Below are 14660 nucleotides of genomic sequence, written 5' to 3' on the forward strand. Positions count from 1 at the left end.
AGTCACAAGCAAATCCAAGTTCCTGGCATGACTCCCCCAATCGCCCTTGTGATCAATCGTCTCCCTAGCCCCTCAGGGCCTTCCCCTTGTGCACACCTTAGAAAAGACTCCTGTGGACCTTACCAAAACGTAGCTCTTTCCAGTACAAATTGACCAATTTGACTCCAAAGCACTATACCCACCCTACTAAAGGCATGTGCCCCAGGTTCTGTCTATACTCTGTCTGACCTCCCTGTGTGGCCCCTGGAGGCCTGCTGCGTACCTCCTCAGGACCCGTGAGTAATAAGCTTCTCTACTGGAGTTTCTCTTGTGGTCTTTTGTTGGACTGCAGCTCACCACCTGGTACCCTGTACTCCAATTAACAAAAGTTAATTTAATAAAATGAAAACAATGTGCCATGGCCCACGGTGCAAAAGCATGAGCATGGAGCCACACAGATTTCTGCTAGACTCACAGCTCTGACACACAACTAGCTGTGTGATCTGGATAAGCCTCTGAGGCTCCAATTTATAGCCTGTACAAGTGTGAAAATAATGGCCATCTCATAGGGTGGTTATGGGACTTGAACACCAACACTTGGCACATGTTGGCCTTGACAGATTTGAATTTCTTTTTCCTTACTCCTAATTTGCTAAAAAACAAAAACATGTACTTCCACAGTAACGGGGGCAAGAATATAGTATGGTACTATTTAAACATGCATTCTTTGTTTCTGCTATGGTATATAGCACAATAATTGGCCCCACAACAGAATCTGTCCATGTTAAACTGAGATTTAAAAACTGAATTGGCAATTTTTGTTTAACTCACCACATTAAAATCTAGATTTTCTTCAACCCATGATTTTGCCTCTTCAAATTCATCTTTCATTTCCATTATAAAAAGTGTATCCAGGGCATCTACTATTGTTGCTCCTTTAATACTACCTGAAAATATCAGAAAAACATTTATTGATTAAAATATCTGACACACATACAAGCAAATTGACCATCCTTGGAAAAGGAGAATACAGAATTTATTAATAATAGTAATAATGAACACAGTCTAAACTTCTTTCAGTAAAAGAGAGTGTAAAAGCTGCATCAAAACCAAACTAACAATAATCACAGGCTATGAACTGATACACTAATCTTTAAAGTTTCTTCTGAACTTGTAGAAAATAATCTCTTAGACATTTCATTTGTGACTGAATTCTCCAGCAACAAAAAGTAGATCTGAAACAAAGGAGCAACACACATATTAATTTGAATGTAATCACATCAAAGTGCACCTGTGCAAAATTTTTAAATATAGTTAGATCTAAAATTATGATAGCTCTAAGAAGCCATTATTCTAAAATGGAATTCACTCTCTTTGAAGGCCTGACTGATCCTAACCTCCCCTTCCACCCACCCACTACATCTTGACTTTATGATTCATTTCCTTCGAACTCCCTTGACATGAAGACTTTACACTGGTCTTGCGTTCATCACTTTCTGCCTTCCATTATAATTACTTGTACGCATCTCTTTTAGCCTATAAACTTCCTCAGAATGGAAAAGACCTGTCTTCTTCATATGCACATTCCATACTAAGAGACTTAGTATGTTTCGATGCTTAAGAATAATTTAAAAAATCATCAACATGTTAACAAAGAACAAAATAATCTCTCTGACAAAGATTTTGACAAATTTACACAAAACCGGGTTATTAATTATACAAGCAACTTTTATAGGGATAAAAGCAAAAACAGAATTAGATTTTAAAAAGTTATAGGAAACAATGAAAAAACAAAGGCCTCTGAGTCTGACTGAAGCTTCTAAATTTGTCTTCAATTCCTAACTCTCAACACTCATGTTAACTGGTCACTGTGTCCTGAAAACACCACTTTATAAAAACATCTGAAAGCACTTCTGTCACTACTCCAGGTTTGGGCTCTCTTCCAGGTCTGTATCACTGTGATGGACCAACCAGTCTTTCTTCTACTCTGCCAGCTCTCCCTAACTGTTCTTACAATTCTCTTCTCCCCACCTGGAATCAACTTCATATGAATATCTGAACTTCAGATGAATATCTACTGACCCTTCTAATGCTCTGACAACTCACTGTTTACACACAGCTCTTCTGCCCAAGGCCATGAACTCTGCAAAGATTTGTATTGTGTTAACACCAGTACTGGAAGGAGAGCCAAATACATGGAAGATCCTGAATAAATGGAAAAGAGGATCACAGACTCTGACCTTAGACACACCTGGGTTCTGCCCTAGCTCAGCCTGTTAGTAGGTGGCTCACATGGGCAAGGGATGCTCTGAGCTGCATCTTTCTCATCTATAAAATGTGTATAATAATGAGGTTAAGGGAGATGACACACAAATGGTACTTAATGCATAATAAATATCAGTTGATTCTGTTGTTTGTTATATGATTTGATACTATTTAACACCTTCAGTTAAAGTATAAAAAGTCACATTTTCTATGCGGAATTAAGAAGTGTTGGAATAAGACTCTATCCCCTTCATCCTATTACTTATAGGCAAAATTGTGCAGGATAAAAAAGAATCAAGTGTGAGGAGAATGGCAATGGTAGCTCTGTGACCCAAGGAATCCACCTAACACTTCTGTTCCCTAGCTTCCTCACGTCACAATGGGATTGCTATTAATACCCACAGTACCAAACATGAAAGGATGCCGTGAGGACAAAATGCAATGAAGCATGCCAACGCAGATAAATGGACATTCAAATAACTGACCATCCATTCTCACTTTCTCTTCCATAGCACAAACAGGAGAAACCCAGAGCTAAAGTTGAGAGTCACCAAGATACAGTGAAGATCACCATGGCAGGCTGGTGATCAATAAAGCTTATCGATAAAGACACAACTTTTACCTGACAAGAAGCAGTTAATGCAGCCGACCAAATGCTCCTCTGCTGGGTATCACCCCAGGAGCTAAAAAATCTTGATGCTGCACCCATAGCCATTAAATGATAATCTTTGGGACTGTTCCCCAGGCATCAGTATTTTTTTTTAAAGGTACTCAAGTGATTCCAATGTAGAGTGCTCTGTCTGAAGGACACACTATGCCCAGTCCTTGCAGATAATTGCAGCAGGTATGCAAGTTTCCTAGCAACATGGCCTGGAGGGGCACACAAACTTTACCACCCACAAGTTCCATCAATCGGAGAAAAGTTACTGTCACTAAGAAACCAAAGCACATTCTACTCACCAAACAAACTGCTCGAATGGCCTTCTTTTGATATAGGTTTCAGTTCATTTAATCCCCAGGCATAACGTTTATAATTATTCCAAGCATGTTTCATCATCTGAGAAAAAGAAATGAAAATAGGATTATAATTTGAATTTAAGATGTTTTTGCTATGAAATAGATCATTCACTGAGGACCTAAAGGTTAAAGCCTTAAAACTTATCGTTTAGTTAAAAAGATGATGATTAATTAAAAGGGTGACAATGGTATGAATAAACTAGAATACACACACACACACACACACACACACACACACATTGTCCCTTTATATTTACAAATGGAGATTTCTTTTTTGAATCCACAGATATCATTTTCAAAAGTCATTTCCCAGTAACAAAATTTAACTTGCCCTTAAAGGATGAACCATTCTTACATTTATCTATTTTATTCTCATGAAAGATTAAATCTGCAAAGACTATATTTAAGATTCTGATTCTTGCACAAGGTTCTTTGTACTTTGTCAACCTCATAGTATATAGACAAATATCCAAGGTTATCACTTTAAACACTTTGATGTATGTTGACCAAGTTAATGTGGAGAAGTCTACAGGAAATAAATGAAACTCTATGGTTATATTTAAATCTGGGGAAACTTCAGCTTGTTTTAATATAATCAATCTTGAATTGTATAGATGTCTGTGTACCTGTATAATAAAGACTGATTCTGTATATTCCCAATCTAGATTCCTTGTACCAGGAGTATTTTTAAAGCCAAACTTCTCTGTCATACGTTATATAAATTATTTTTTATTAATTGTAACAAAATTAATTTATCTACATATAATGAAAACCAAATTAATTTCTCCTGGCTTACAGATAAAGTTCTGACCTATTGTGCTAGACATTAATTTTAGTAGAAAGTGAATGATTTTTAAGGAGAGAAATTGTTCTAAGAGCCTGTCAAAATAGTTGTATAACCACTGTATAACAGCTGTAGAATTTTTTTTAATGACTCAAAGAATATATATAATTAGTTTTGTATGCATTTCTTAAAGAGGGCTGGGAACTCTTCACCTGTCAGAATTTATTCATGCCATTATTCCCAATCCATTAGCAAAATAATTAAAATACGGACATAACCTAAAAATGTTCTATTCTGGTTCCATATTTTAAAATATCTTAAAAAAGCATCACCTAAAGTTGACAAATACTTTATGCGGGCTGTTTATCACCAACATCTTCAGTGAGATCAATACAATTTTATTAATAAGAAAATTCTTCATAAGTCCCTGAACACAATAAATATCTTTTGTTAGCCAATTCGTATACTATCTTCTTATCCCACCACTATCTCTATGAATAATAACTACTAAGAATCTGTACAATTTGCTGGGTGCTCTGATAAATACTCTATGTTCAGTATTGTACTCGATTCTCATTACAACCTTATGAAATGTTGTATTACTATTGTTTGGTAAAGAAATTGAGGCTTGCAAGTTAAAACCCAAACAACTTTATTCAAAGTCATGACATTTCTCCACAGCTGAAGAGCCAGGGTTCATCCCCATGTTGGCCTGACTCCAAAGTCATGGCATTAACCAATATCATCTTCCTTTAATGAGTCAGCAACAGAATCTTCCTTTGATGAATCAGATTGTTGATCCTGCAACAATCAATAGAATGTGGACAAGGAAGTATTTTCAAGACTTTTCTCCTTATAATTTTATTGGAAGGTATAATCGATTTAAGGATAAAATAACATGATTTATGATTCCTATAATACCACTGATTAGTCACATAATCATGGATGAGTCATAGTTTTTACAAGACTTTCTTTGAAGTAATAGGATCATATTCCTCACTGGGTATATGTAAGGATTACATGAGCACAGCCCATGATTGCACCTAGTGTATGGCTTTGCACATGGTGGGTAATCACCTGTTTATTGAATTTAAACTTATACTGGAACCAATTAAATTCACATCACAGAAAAAGAAACCAATGCCCCTCTGAAAATACTAGGAATATGAAGTCCACAAAAACACCTTGAGATTACATCTGAGTTTGATTTGGTTTTCCCATTAAATGTACATTTGGTCAACTTCATTCCTGTAAATTTCCAGACATTTTATAAATTCAAAAGCTTTTGAAATATACCTGATACAAGAACAACAAAAAACTCTTACGATGATTTGTTTCAGCTCTGAGTGGAAACCAGTGTCATATACTATTAATGACTCAAAGATGGCATAAATCTCTCCCAGAGAAGATAGATTGTTGCTTTATCAAAAGTTATCATTTATACAATGTACCACTAGTACAGAACTTCCTTGAGTTACCTCTGTAGTGTGTGTGTGTGTGTATGTATATATATATATATATATACACACATATATATATGTGTGTGTGTATGTATGTGTATATGTGTGTGTGTGTGTATATGTGTATATATATATGTGTGTGTATGTATATATATATATACATATATATACATATATACATATATATACATATACATATATATATATACATATATATACACACATACACACACACACACACACACATACATATATATATATATAAAATCTTTTATCCCCAAGGGAAAATCTGACACTAATTGCTTGGCTTTCTATTTTTCAAAAGTTGCTGTGACATATTTCTCAGAATGGGTTCCTCATCCCATGGGATTTTGAGGAGTTAAAGAGAGAGGGAAAAAAAGAAAACTCTATGGTCAAAATGCCTTGAATGGAGCATAAAGAGTGGCTTCTCCAGGAACTTATGAAATGAAGAGGAAACACCATATTGTTAAATGATCCCAGTGTTTGATCACCTCTGGAAATGATTTACCAAGTTAAAGCCAAACAGAAGACAACACGCGTGTGTGTGCGTGTGTGTGTGTGTGTGTATAATAGTGAGACTGAATTCACAAGTCATATATAAAGTCAACTTTGTAACTAAGGCTATGACTTATACAAATATCTGGAAACATCAAAATGCTATAGCTTCTAATTTTATAGTATTAAGCCATTAGTCAGCTGAGGGATCTTGGGGATGAAGGCATTTAATCTCTCTAGACTCAGTGAGCTTGTGAGCTGACAGGACAGAAGGTCACTTCCAAAATTCAACTATTAACAAAGAAGTCCATGGACAGGATTAATCTCCATCTTCACATGTTCCTTAATTTTGTTTTGTAGTCTTTCATCAATTTAATTAGAGTTCTACAGCTTGACATCCCAAGTAGAAGGATTAAAATAGGCCTAAACTAGAAGTTGATTAGGACTTCAAACACAGTACTGAAGCCCTCATGAAAAAAAAATGAAAGCATACCAAAGATTTATATTTTCCCGAATGTTTATATTTGCATTAGTGAGAGGCACAGCTAACACATGGTGTGAATGGGAACAAACAGAAGAGAACGATACAAAATTCCATTACAGCAATTTATTATCTTGACCCAGAGAAACTGGAATTAAGACATAAAATATCCATAAAAGTAGCTTTATTTCTCCTCAACTCTACTCTTATGGAAGATTCTTCCACTAGCACTTTCTTTTCAATTGGCAACAGAGTGAAGTAATTAGGCAATGTCATTTATTGAGTGTCTGCTCAATAAATGAGTAATAAGATGCTAAAGCACTAGAAGGGGAAGTGTACATGACTCTATCACACTTATAATCTAATAGATAATGTATGGAACCTTAACATTATCCATTCGTACATACTCATAGATGTTTATAAATGTATCAGAAGAAGAGAACTAACATTGTATGTAACTCTGCTATCACAACCAATGATCTGTTTTCCATTTTATGTCCTGACCTAATCAGTGACACGAGAAGCCACAAATAAACAAAAATATGCTTGAATTTCCCCAGGTAAATATAGATTTCACAGCTTACATTTTTGTTGCTAGGAACTACCCTCGAAAATGTTTTTATTTGCTGATGCTTTCACCATATAATCTTAGGTTGTTCAAAATAGATATATTAAAAATCTTTTTGAATATCTCACTGTTTTTGCCAGACAGATCTTATGAAGACTTGGGCTTTTGCTGCCTCCTTACAAAAGTCTGCAAGTTCAAGTCTCACTTGTAGCTTTGTCCTGTGTGGTCTTACACAAAATTTCCATCATTTGTACAGTGTGATTGAAGTAAGTCCCTGGTCTCAGCTGACTGATCCAGGGCCTGGTGCCTGACCCAAAGGCAGACAACTAAGGGCTGGCCATGAGCCCTGGAGGTGAGGTGTCCAGATATGAAGCTCTCTGTAATGGCTGGACCAACCCAATCATCTACTCTACCTATGAAAGTGTAACAGAAATATTCACAGAGAATCCAGAGGCCAGAGTGAGGGAGAAACAGAGAAGTACAAAAATACAAAGAAAAGCCATGAAAAAGGAGCTCTGAGGCAGATGAAACCATGAGGGAGATGGAAGGTGAGGAGAGAAAAGCAAGAAGAGGCTGGGAGGCAGACAGGATGCCCCAGGGGAATTAGGTTAGGTCCTTGAGCCACTGCAGAACTACAAACAGTGCTGTTGAATCCTGAATGTTGATGAATTGTTTTCCTCCACTCCATGAGGTGTGGCTCTGCCCACCGAGGCTGTTTACTTACTTTCCCATGTGTCCTTATAGAAAACCCTCTCACTTACTGAAGACATATGTAAGAGAGCGGGCCACAGGTGTAGGCATCTGACAAACTGGCTTCATATCCAATGGCAGCATCATTAATGTGACTCTAAATGAGGCAACTAATCTCTCTGAACCCACTTTCCACACCCATAAAATATAAAGAAATACAAGTACTAGCCTCACTGGTTACTCTCATGATTAAGTAAAATAATGCATGGAAAGAGCTTAATATATTGCCTGACACACAGTAAGTACATGATAAATTGTAGGCACTATACTTATTTTTATTAAAAACCTAAGTATGTCTCTGATCATTGTAATCTGAAAAAGCATCATACTTTTTCCTAGTAACATATACAAATAGGAGGGGGCAAATATACATAAAGCCAGGCAAATTTATTTAGTACACAAACTATAAATATACACACTTAAAAATATATATAACTATTTGATATCCAAAAGGTAGAAGAGACAATGAGAACCTTTTCTACAAAGGGTCTTTTCCAGATGTAGGCAGTATGGGTCAATTTTAGTTCTGAAGGTTCTTGTGCCTGGTTTCTTGAAATGTTAGTTGTGCCAGGTCTGCTTGTGTAGGGGGTTTTCTTGAGGGATGTGGGGGCTAATCTAGGGCATCGATATGCCCACAATAAACAGTAATGCACAATAAGCTTTCCTGCGTGCTGCCTGGACTGGGCTCATGGAAGATGGAAGTCCCTGACAGCAAGAGACTGTCCAGAGGCTTAAGGAAAAGAGGCCAGCCTCCTGAAAGGAAGGACGGCAAGGGAACTCCCAGGAGAAAGGGAGCTTACGTGCTAAGTGACTTCACTCAGAAGCATGGGAGGAAGTCTGTGGGTGAAAGAACTTCAGAAGGCAGTAGTAGCCTGGGGTATTAAAACCACAAGGCCCTCTCTTATCAATGGTCAACAGATGCTGGGTAAGGTTTCATAGAGTATATAAAGCAGGCAGGCTCTAAATGGCTAAAACTCTGCTTGTTTGTTTTAAATAATAGCATGTGTAAAAACCTGAATTTAGTGTCAGTGGGCTATTGAGCTAACAATATTTCAGACTACAGTGGACACATGAATAACTCAGAGGCCATCTCTGGCTCATTTATGTGACAGCTTGCCATGTGGTACTTAAGGGAAGAAACTGTAATCCAGTGACACTCACATTCCCCCTGTTCTAGAGGACACGGAGGGCTATGTTTGGTTGAGGTGAGGTCTAGGGTGTGAGGTCAATCAACCTCACTGATTGTTAGCTCTTAAGATTATACTTACAGTTGATGTTTTGAAAAACATGGATTTTAAAGCTGGACAGTAGATTCCACCAAACTTTGCCTGAAATAACTTGATTGTCCCATGAAAGTAACTTCTGGAACTTTCAGATAAAATCTCAACACAGAAAATTTTGGGGATCACTTTATCCACCTTCCTTCTTTTAATCTTTGTGGACTGGAAAGTGGAAGGAGGAAAAGATAAAAAGTAACTTCAGGGAATTAAGTCATAGCTTCTCGAAAACCCATTCTTATCCACTGGAGAAGAATCTCTAGATGTGGGAACACGAGACAACAATCTACCCACACCTTCCTCTTATCTAAAGCTACACCTGCCTACATTTCCCTGTGAGAATGAAGGCTGAAAGGACCAGAAGGAGCACCAGACCAGGGAGAGACTTGGTGCTGAGGCAGCTGTGGAAGCAAAGCAGGCAGGCTTCCACCGGCAAAGACAGAGCCCTGCTACCTGACTCTGACCTCACAAACCCTGTTTTCTCATCTTTAAATAACAATAGTCAGTTGTAACAAAGGTACCACTGTGGTACAGGACGTTAATAGTAGGGTATGTTGGGGCACGGATAAATGGGAACTCTCTATATTTTCCACTCTATTTTGCTCTGAAAAAAAAACTGCTCTAAAAAATAAAGCATATATTTAAGAAAAGAATAACGTTACCTTCCTTACAGCATGTCAAGAGATCAAATTGGATAATGCACCTGTCTGATAGGAGACGTCCAATGAATATTGCTGGCCTCTAGCCACACTACCTCCTCATTGCCCTCCCAGGCCACAAGAATTAGAGATAAGGGAGAACAGCCTGAAAAAAGAGGAAACTCAGCTACACTCGGAGTAGGCAAGGCAACTGAGGGAGAAGTGAATTAACAGGATAGAAAAGGAAAGAGGCCAATGTCACCTAGAGGTGACAGAATGCAGAGCTTGGTATGTATGACAGGATTCACAGAGACTGAAGGCCTGGAGTCTAACACAATTACAGTGTTTAGCATCCTCTCACTAACAGGCATCAAGATGCACTGAAGACAGTCCTCGGAATGATGCTCCTCCTGACACAGTTCTTCACTGAGCAAGGCCCGAGTCCAGTAACCTTCTATCTGTCATTGCCCAGCATGAAGAAAAACCCTCCTAGCTATGACAGTTTCCAATTTTACCCCATATCAAATTAAAACATTCACTCATGAGCCTTGCTCAATTTATCTCTTTCAAATGCTGAAATATATTAGTTCTCTCTCCCTTTCTCCAAGGCTGCTAAGGTGTTCTGTTTCCAAGATTCCTCTTCCAAATGTTACAATGACAATTACTACTTACGGAGTACTTTTGGTGCCATGATGTGAATTATAAGTGAGGATAGAGTAGGACGCCAGATTTAGGAAATAAGAAGATTCCATGCGACATACTTACATAAAATATATATACTTAGGTTTACCTGACATGCAAATTTAACAGAGTCCTGTATTTCATCCAGAAACCCTGAGATAGAGGGAGAGAACCATTCAATGGCTGCTTCTGTGTCCAGGGCCAGGTCCCTCGCTTGTGTCCTGCCTTGCCTTGGCCCTGAAAGAGGGACTAAACACTCATGGGCCAGATAGAAACAGAATGGCCATGTCTAGAGCAACTGGAAATGACAGGGAATGTGGTAAAACAAGAGTGAAGGCCCTAACTAAAGCCATTTATAAAAATTACTCTAAAAAAAAAAAAACTAAGCTTGCTTTTAAGGTTTTGAGCCAGGTTTTCCAGAGCTCTAGAAAAAAAAAAAAAAATAGTATGCTAGCTAAGGGAAAAAAAAATCTGTGAGGCACAGATAGCCCACAGACAGCAGTTTGCAACGCAGTCCCTGGTTTGTAGGCACATGTCTAAACACCGCTCTGTGTTTAGGTCTGTGGGCATGTTGTTTACCCACATGCCCTCAATGGGCAGCTCCATGGCACAGGCTGCCCTCACTGCCTGCTCTTGGACTGTCCTGACCTCACCTTCGCTGCCGACTCTTTGCCAAGAATTAGTGGAATTAGCGAGGTCTTGAGACCTGAGATGTGTAAACCATAATGCATACACTTCTCAGCAATTCTCTTCTGCCGGATTTCACATTTTAGAAAGCATTTAGAATTCTAAATGCTCTGTTTTACAAATGAAACTGCAGGAGCTGCAAAGGAGAAAGTGGCTTAACTTTGTCAATCATCTACCACAAGGCACCTTGAGGGGAACTTGATAACAATTTACCTCACAATGTCCCTCTGGGGTACAAGTACCCCATTTTACAGATGAGAAAGCTGAGGCCAAGCACAGCGCAGAGGAGCAGCAAGGCTACAAACTCTCCAGTTCTCATTCTTGCCACTACAACATTTAAGAGAGCCTCAACTTTTTTTTTTTTTTTTTCTGCTTGTCAACCTTAAGACAACTCTCCCACTGCTCCAGGCACACAGGGCGGCCCTATCTGCTAAGGAGACAAGGCCAGGCCTGGCACCAAATGGCATTCACCAAATCAAACCGGGTTTGTGAGTCAGCTCAAGGAAAGAAGCTTAAAGCACCGCCTCTCCCCGCCTGCCTTGCATCCTTCATGACCTTCCTTCCCCTCCATATCAGGGCTTCCTCCACCTTATCCCTGCTCTTGTCCTCCTAGTGCTGGGGGCTACCTGCGCAGAGAAGATGGCCGCCATGCTTGTCACTGGATTTAGGGAGAACTGTGGATCCCTCTCCTTCACACCAAGCTGCAGGCTGTACCTTCACCTGCTCCCTTCAGCTCCACTAGTTCCTGAGCTTTATCACCACCACTTGGGCTACTGTGGCCAGTTTTTCTTCGCTCCTTTTCTTTCTTGTCTCTGTGTGAACAATTTGCTTGTTACAGATACTTGAAGCTGCCTCTTAACCACCGAGTGGATATATATGTGTGCATATTTTCTTCACAGTTAGATGTCCTGAGTTCTCCCACAGCCAATTTTAGTATACTTATTTTTTTAAGACAGCAGGAGATACATAAAGGAGGAGTAATTATTTAATGCTATTGTATGAACCCCAGTGGGCCACTGAGCATTAATTCCCCAGTGAACTGAAAGAGTGGTTAGCAGTAGCAATCTCTTTAGAAAGAGTCAGAATGCCTGATAAAGCCAGTTTTAAAAAATGAGAATTCAAGTTAATCGCTACTTGTGAGGATGGATTGTCCTTTTTCTAAGAAGTATCCCATTCCCTAAGAAAGAGCCAGTTTTTCTAGATCCAGCTCAGGGAACTCGATCATATGCTTTTTAATGGTTCTCTTTCTTTGTGACCAAAATTCTACATTATTTTATAAAACTTCTGTGCAGTTATCGAGTGGAAGAGGGTACAGGGCAAACAAAGAAACAAAAACCCTCAAGCCAAAAAAAAGAACCCCCAAACTTGACTAAAAGTTCAATACATGTCTCTAAAATATTCTAAGGGATAGTAGGTTAGCATCTCAAAAGTTAGAGGTTAGGGGGTGCCTGGGTGGGTCATTTGGTTGAGCATCTGACTTTGGCTCAGGTCAGGTTCTTGGGTTCAAGCCACACCTCAGGCTCTGTGCAGACAGCTCAGAGCCTGGAGCCTGCTTTGGATTCTGTGTCTCCCTCTCTCTGCCCTTCCCCTGATCTTGCTCCATCTCTGTCTCTCAAAAATAAATAGACGGAAAAAAAAACTTATAAAAAAAAGTTGGAGGCTAAGAAAAGGTTTGTTGATATGTGAATATCTAGCACCTTCCTTTTCTGGAAAGAAGCAGTATTACTGAGATTACTGAGAAGGTTTTCTACATCAATGAGCTCTGCATCAGCCCAGGGCCTATCACTTGCAGTTATTTCCTCATCAAAAATATCTGTCTTGTGGTTAATGTCTATGGTCTCTTAACACGGAAGTTGTCACTCAAGTTCAAAGGTTCAACCTCAGGGTTTTGGGTCTGTCTGATTGGTTTTTAATTGACCTAAAATTGCATTCATTAGATTACCCCTGCTAAGACCTCTGTGGTCAATGGGACACCAGCCGATCTTCCCTGCATGGTCCCCAGGCAAAGAGTTGGTAAGGGTTTTCCAAACTGGGAAGCATCAGCAGCTACAGAACTTTGCTAGCCATCAAGACAAACTGGTATCCCCTGCTGGGATATCACGAAGCTCTCTTTATTCTAAGATGGAGATCTGAAATATTATTCCATAGAAAACAAATACTATTCTCATGGAGTGTCTCATCTCAAAAGATTTTTTAAAGTTTCAATATTTGTTGTTTTTTTTTTTAATTTTTTTAACATTTATTTATTTTTGAGACAGAGACAGACAAAGCATGAACAGGGGAGGGTCAGAGAGAGAGGGAGACACAGAATCTGAAACAGGCTCCAGGCTCTGAGCTGTCAGCACAGAGCCCGACGCGGGGCTTGAACTCATGGACCGCGAGATCATGACCTGAGCCGAAGTCGGACGCTCAACCGACTGAGCCACCCAGGCGCCCCAAAATTTCAATATTTGTAATAAAAAAGCAAGTCCAAACATCTTTTTAACTCATGCATGTCATTCTACAGTTTCAAATTTTCACTGCATTTACCTTTTTGCATTAGTGACACAATGATTTTTTCAAACTGACATACACTCTCTTCAAGGGATTTGTTTATGGGTTTGTCAAGTTCATAAAGACAGATAACCTTTTATTTGTTATTTAATATTCCTTTTTTAAACTTTACAAATACCATGAGTTAGAACATAATTAATGATAAATGAAAAAAATTAGCTTTAATTTTATATAAAAATGGGCAAAAATCAGATATTTATTTTTTTAGTATATTATTTTCTTATTATTTTTTAAGTAAACAAACTAGCCCTAGATGGCAAACCCTGTTCTGCTTCAGCTAGCAAGAGGGTTACAGGGCACAGGTGTTTCCTTTTTTTTCTTTTGTGTGTATATTCTTTAAAGAGACTTTATCTCTAAAAATTTTTTTAATGTTTATTTTTGAGTGACAGAGAGAGAGAGAGAGAGAGAGAGAGAGACAAACAGACAGACAGACACAGAGCACGAGCAGGGGAAGGGCAGAGAGAGAGGGAGATACAGAATCTGGAGCAGGCTCCAGGCTCTGAGCAAGTGGTCAGCACAGAGCCAGACGCAGGGCTCGAACCCACAGACTGCGATATCCTGACCCGAGATGAAGTTGGACACCTAGCCAACTGAGCCACCCAGGAGCCTTGAGAGTTTATTTTTTAGAGCAGTTTTAGATTCACGGTGAGATTGAGCAGAAAGTACAGAGATTTTCCATATACCTCCCTTGCCTGAACACCATACAACCATGCCCACTATCAACATCACGTGCCAGCATGGGACATCTGCTGTATCAATGAACCTACAAGACATAGCATAATTACCCAAAGTCCACAGTTTACATTAGGGTTCATTGTTGTTGTACATTCCATGGGTTTTGACAAATGCATAATGACTTGTATCCCCTGCTCTAGTGTCATACAGAAGAGTTTCACTGCCGTTAAATCCTCTGTGCTCCCGCCATTCATCCCTACCCTCCACCCAACTCCTGAAAACCACTTATCGTTTTACTGTCTCCCCAGTTTTTCCTTGTCCAAAATTTC

General features: G+C 38.9%; 1 protein-coding gene across 1 annotated transcript in view; it reads right to left on the minus strand.

Moving 5' to 3' along the window:
• Positions 1–14660, minus strand: part of MAN1A1 (mannosidase alpha class 1A member 1) — a 164393-nt gene that overhangs the window by 120520 nt on the left and 29213 nt on the right. Inside the window, exons 3-4 of the mRNA XM_043592220.1 lie at positions 3205–3301; positions 811–926 (exon numbers count right to left, since the gene is read on the minus strand). Coding sequence (XP_043448155.1) covers positions 811–926; positions 3205–3301 — 213 coding nt within the window. The remainder of the gene's footprint in view (positions 1–810; positions 927–3204; positions 3302–14660) is intronic.

The sequence above is a fragment of the Prionailurus bengalensis genome, chromosome B2 (genome assembly GCF_016509475.1).
Source record: "Prionailurus bengalensis isolate Pbe53 chromosome B2, Fcat_Pben_1.1_paternal_pri, whole genome shotgun sequence".
In the NCBI taxonomy this organism is placed as follows: Eukaryota; Metazoa; Chordata; class Mammalia; order Carnivora; family Felidae; genus Prionailurus; species Prionailurus bengalensis.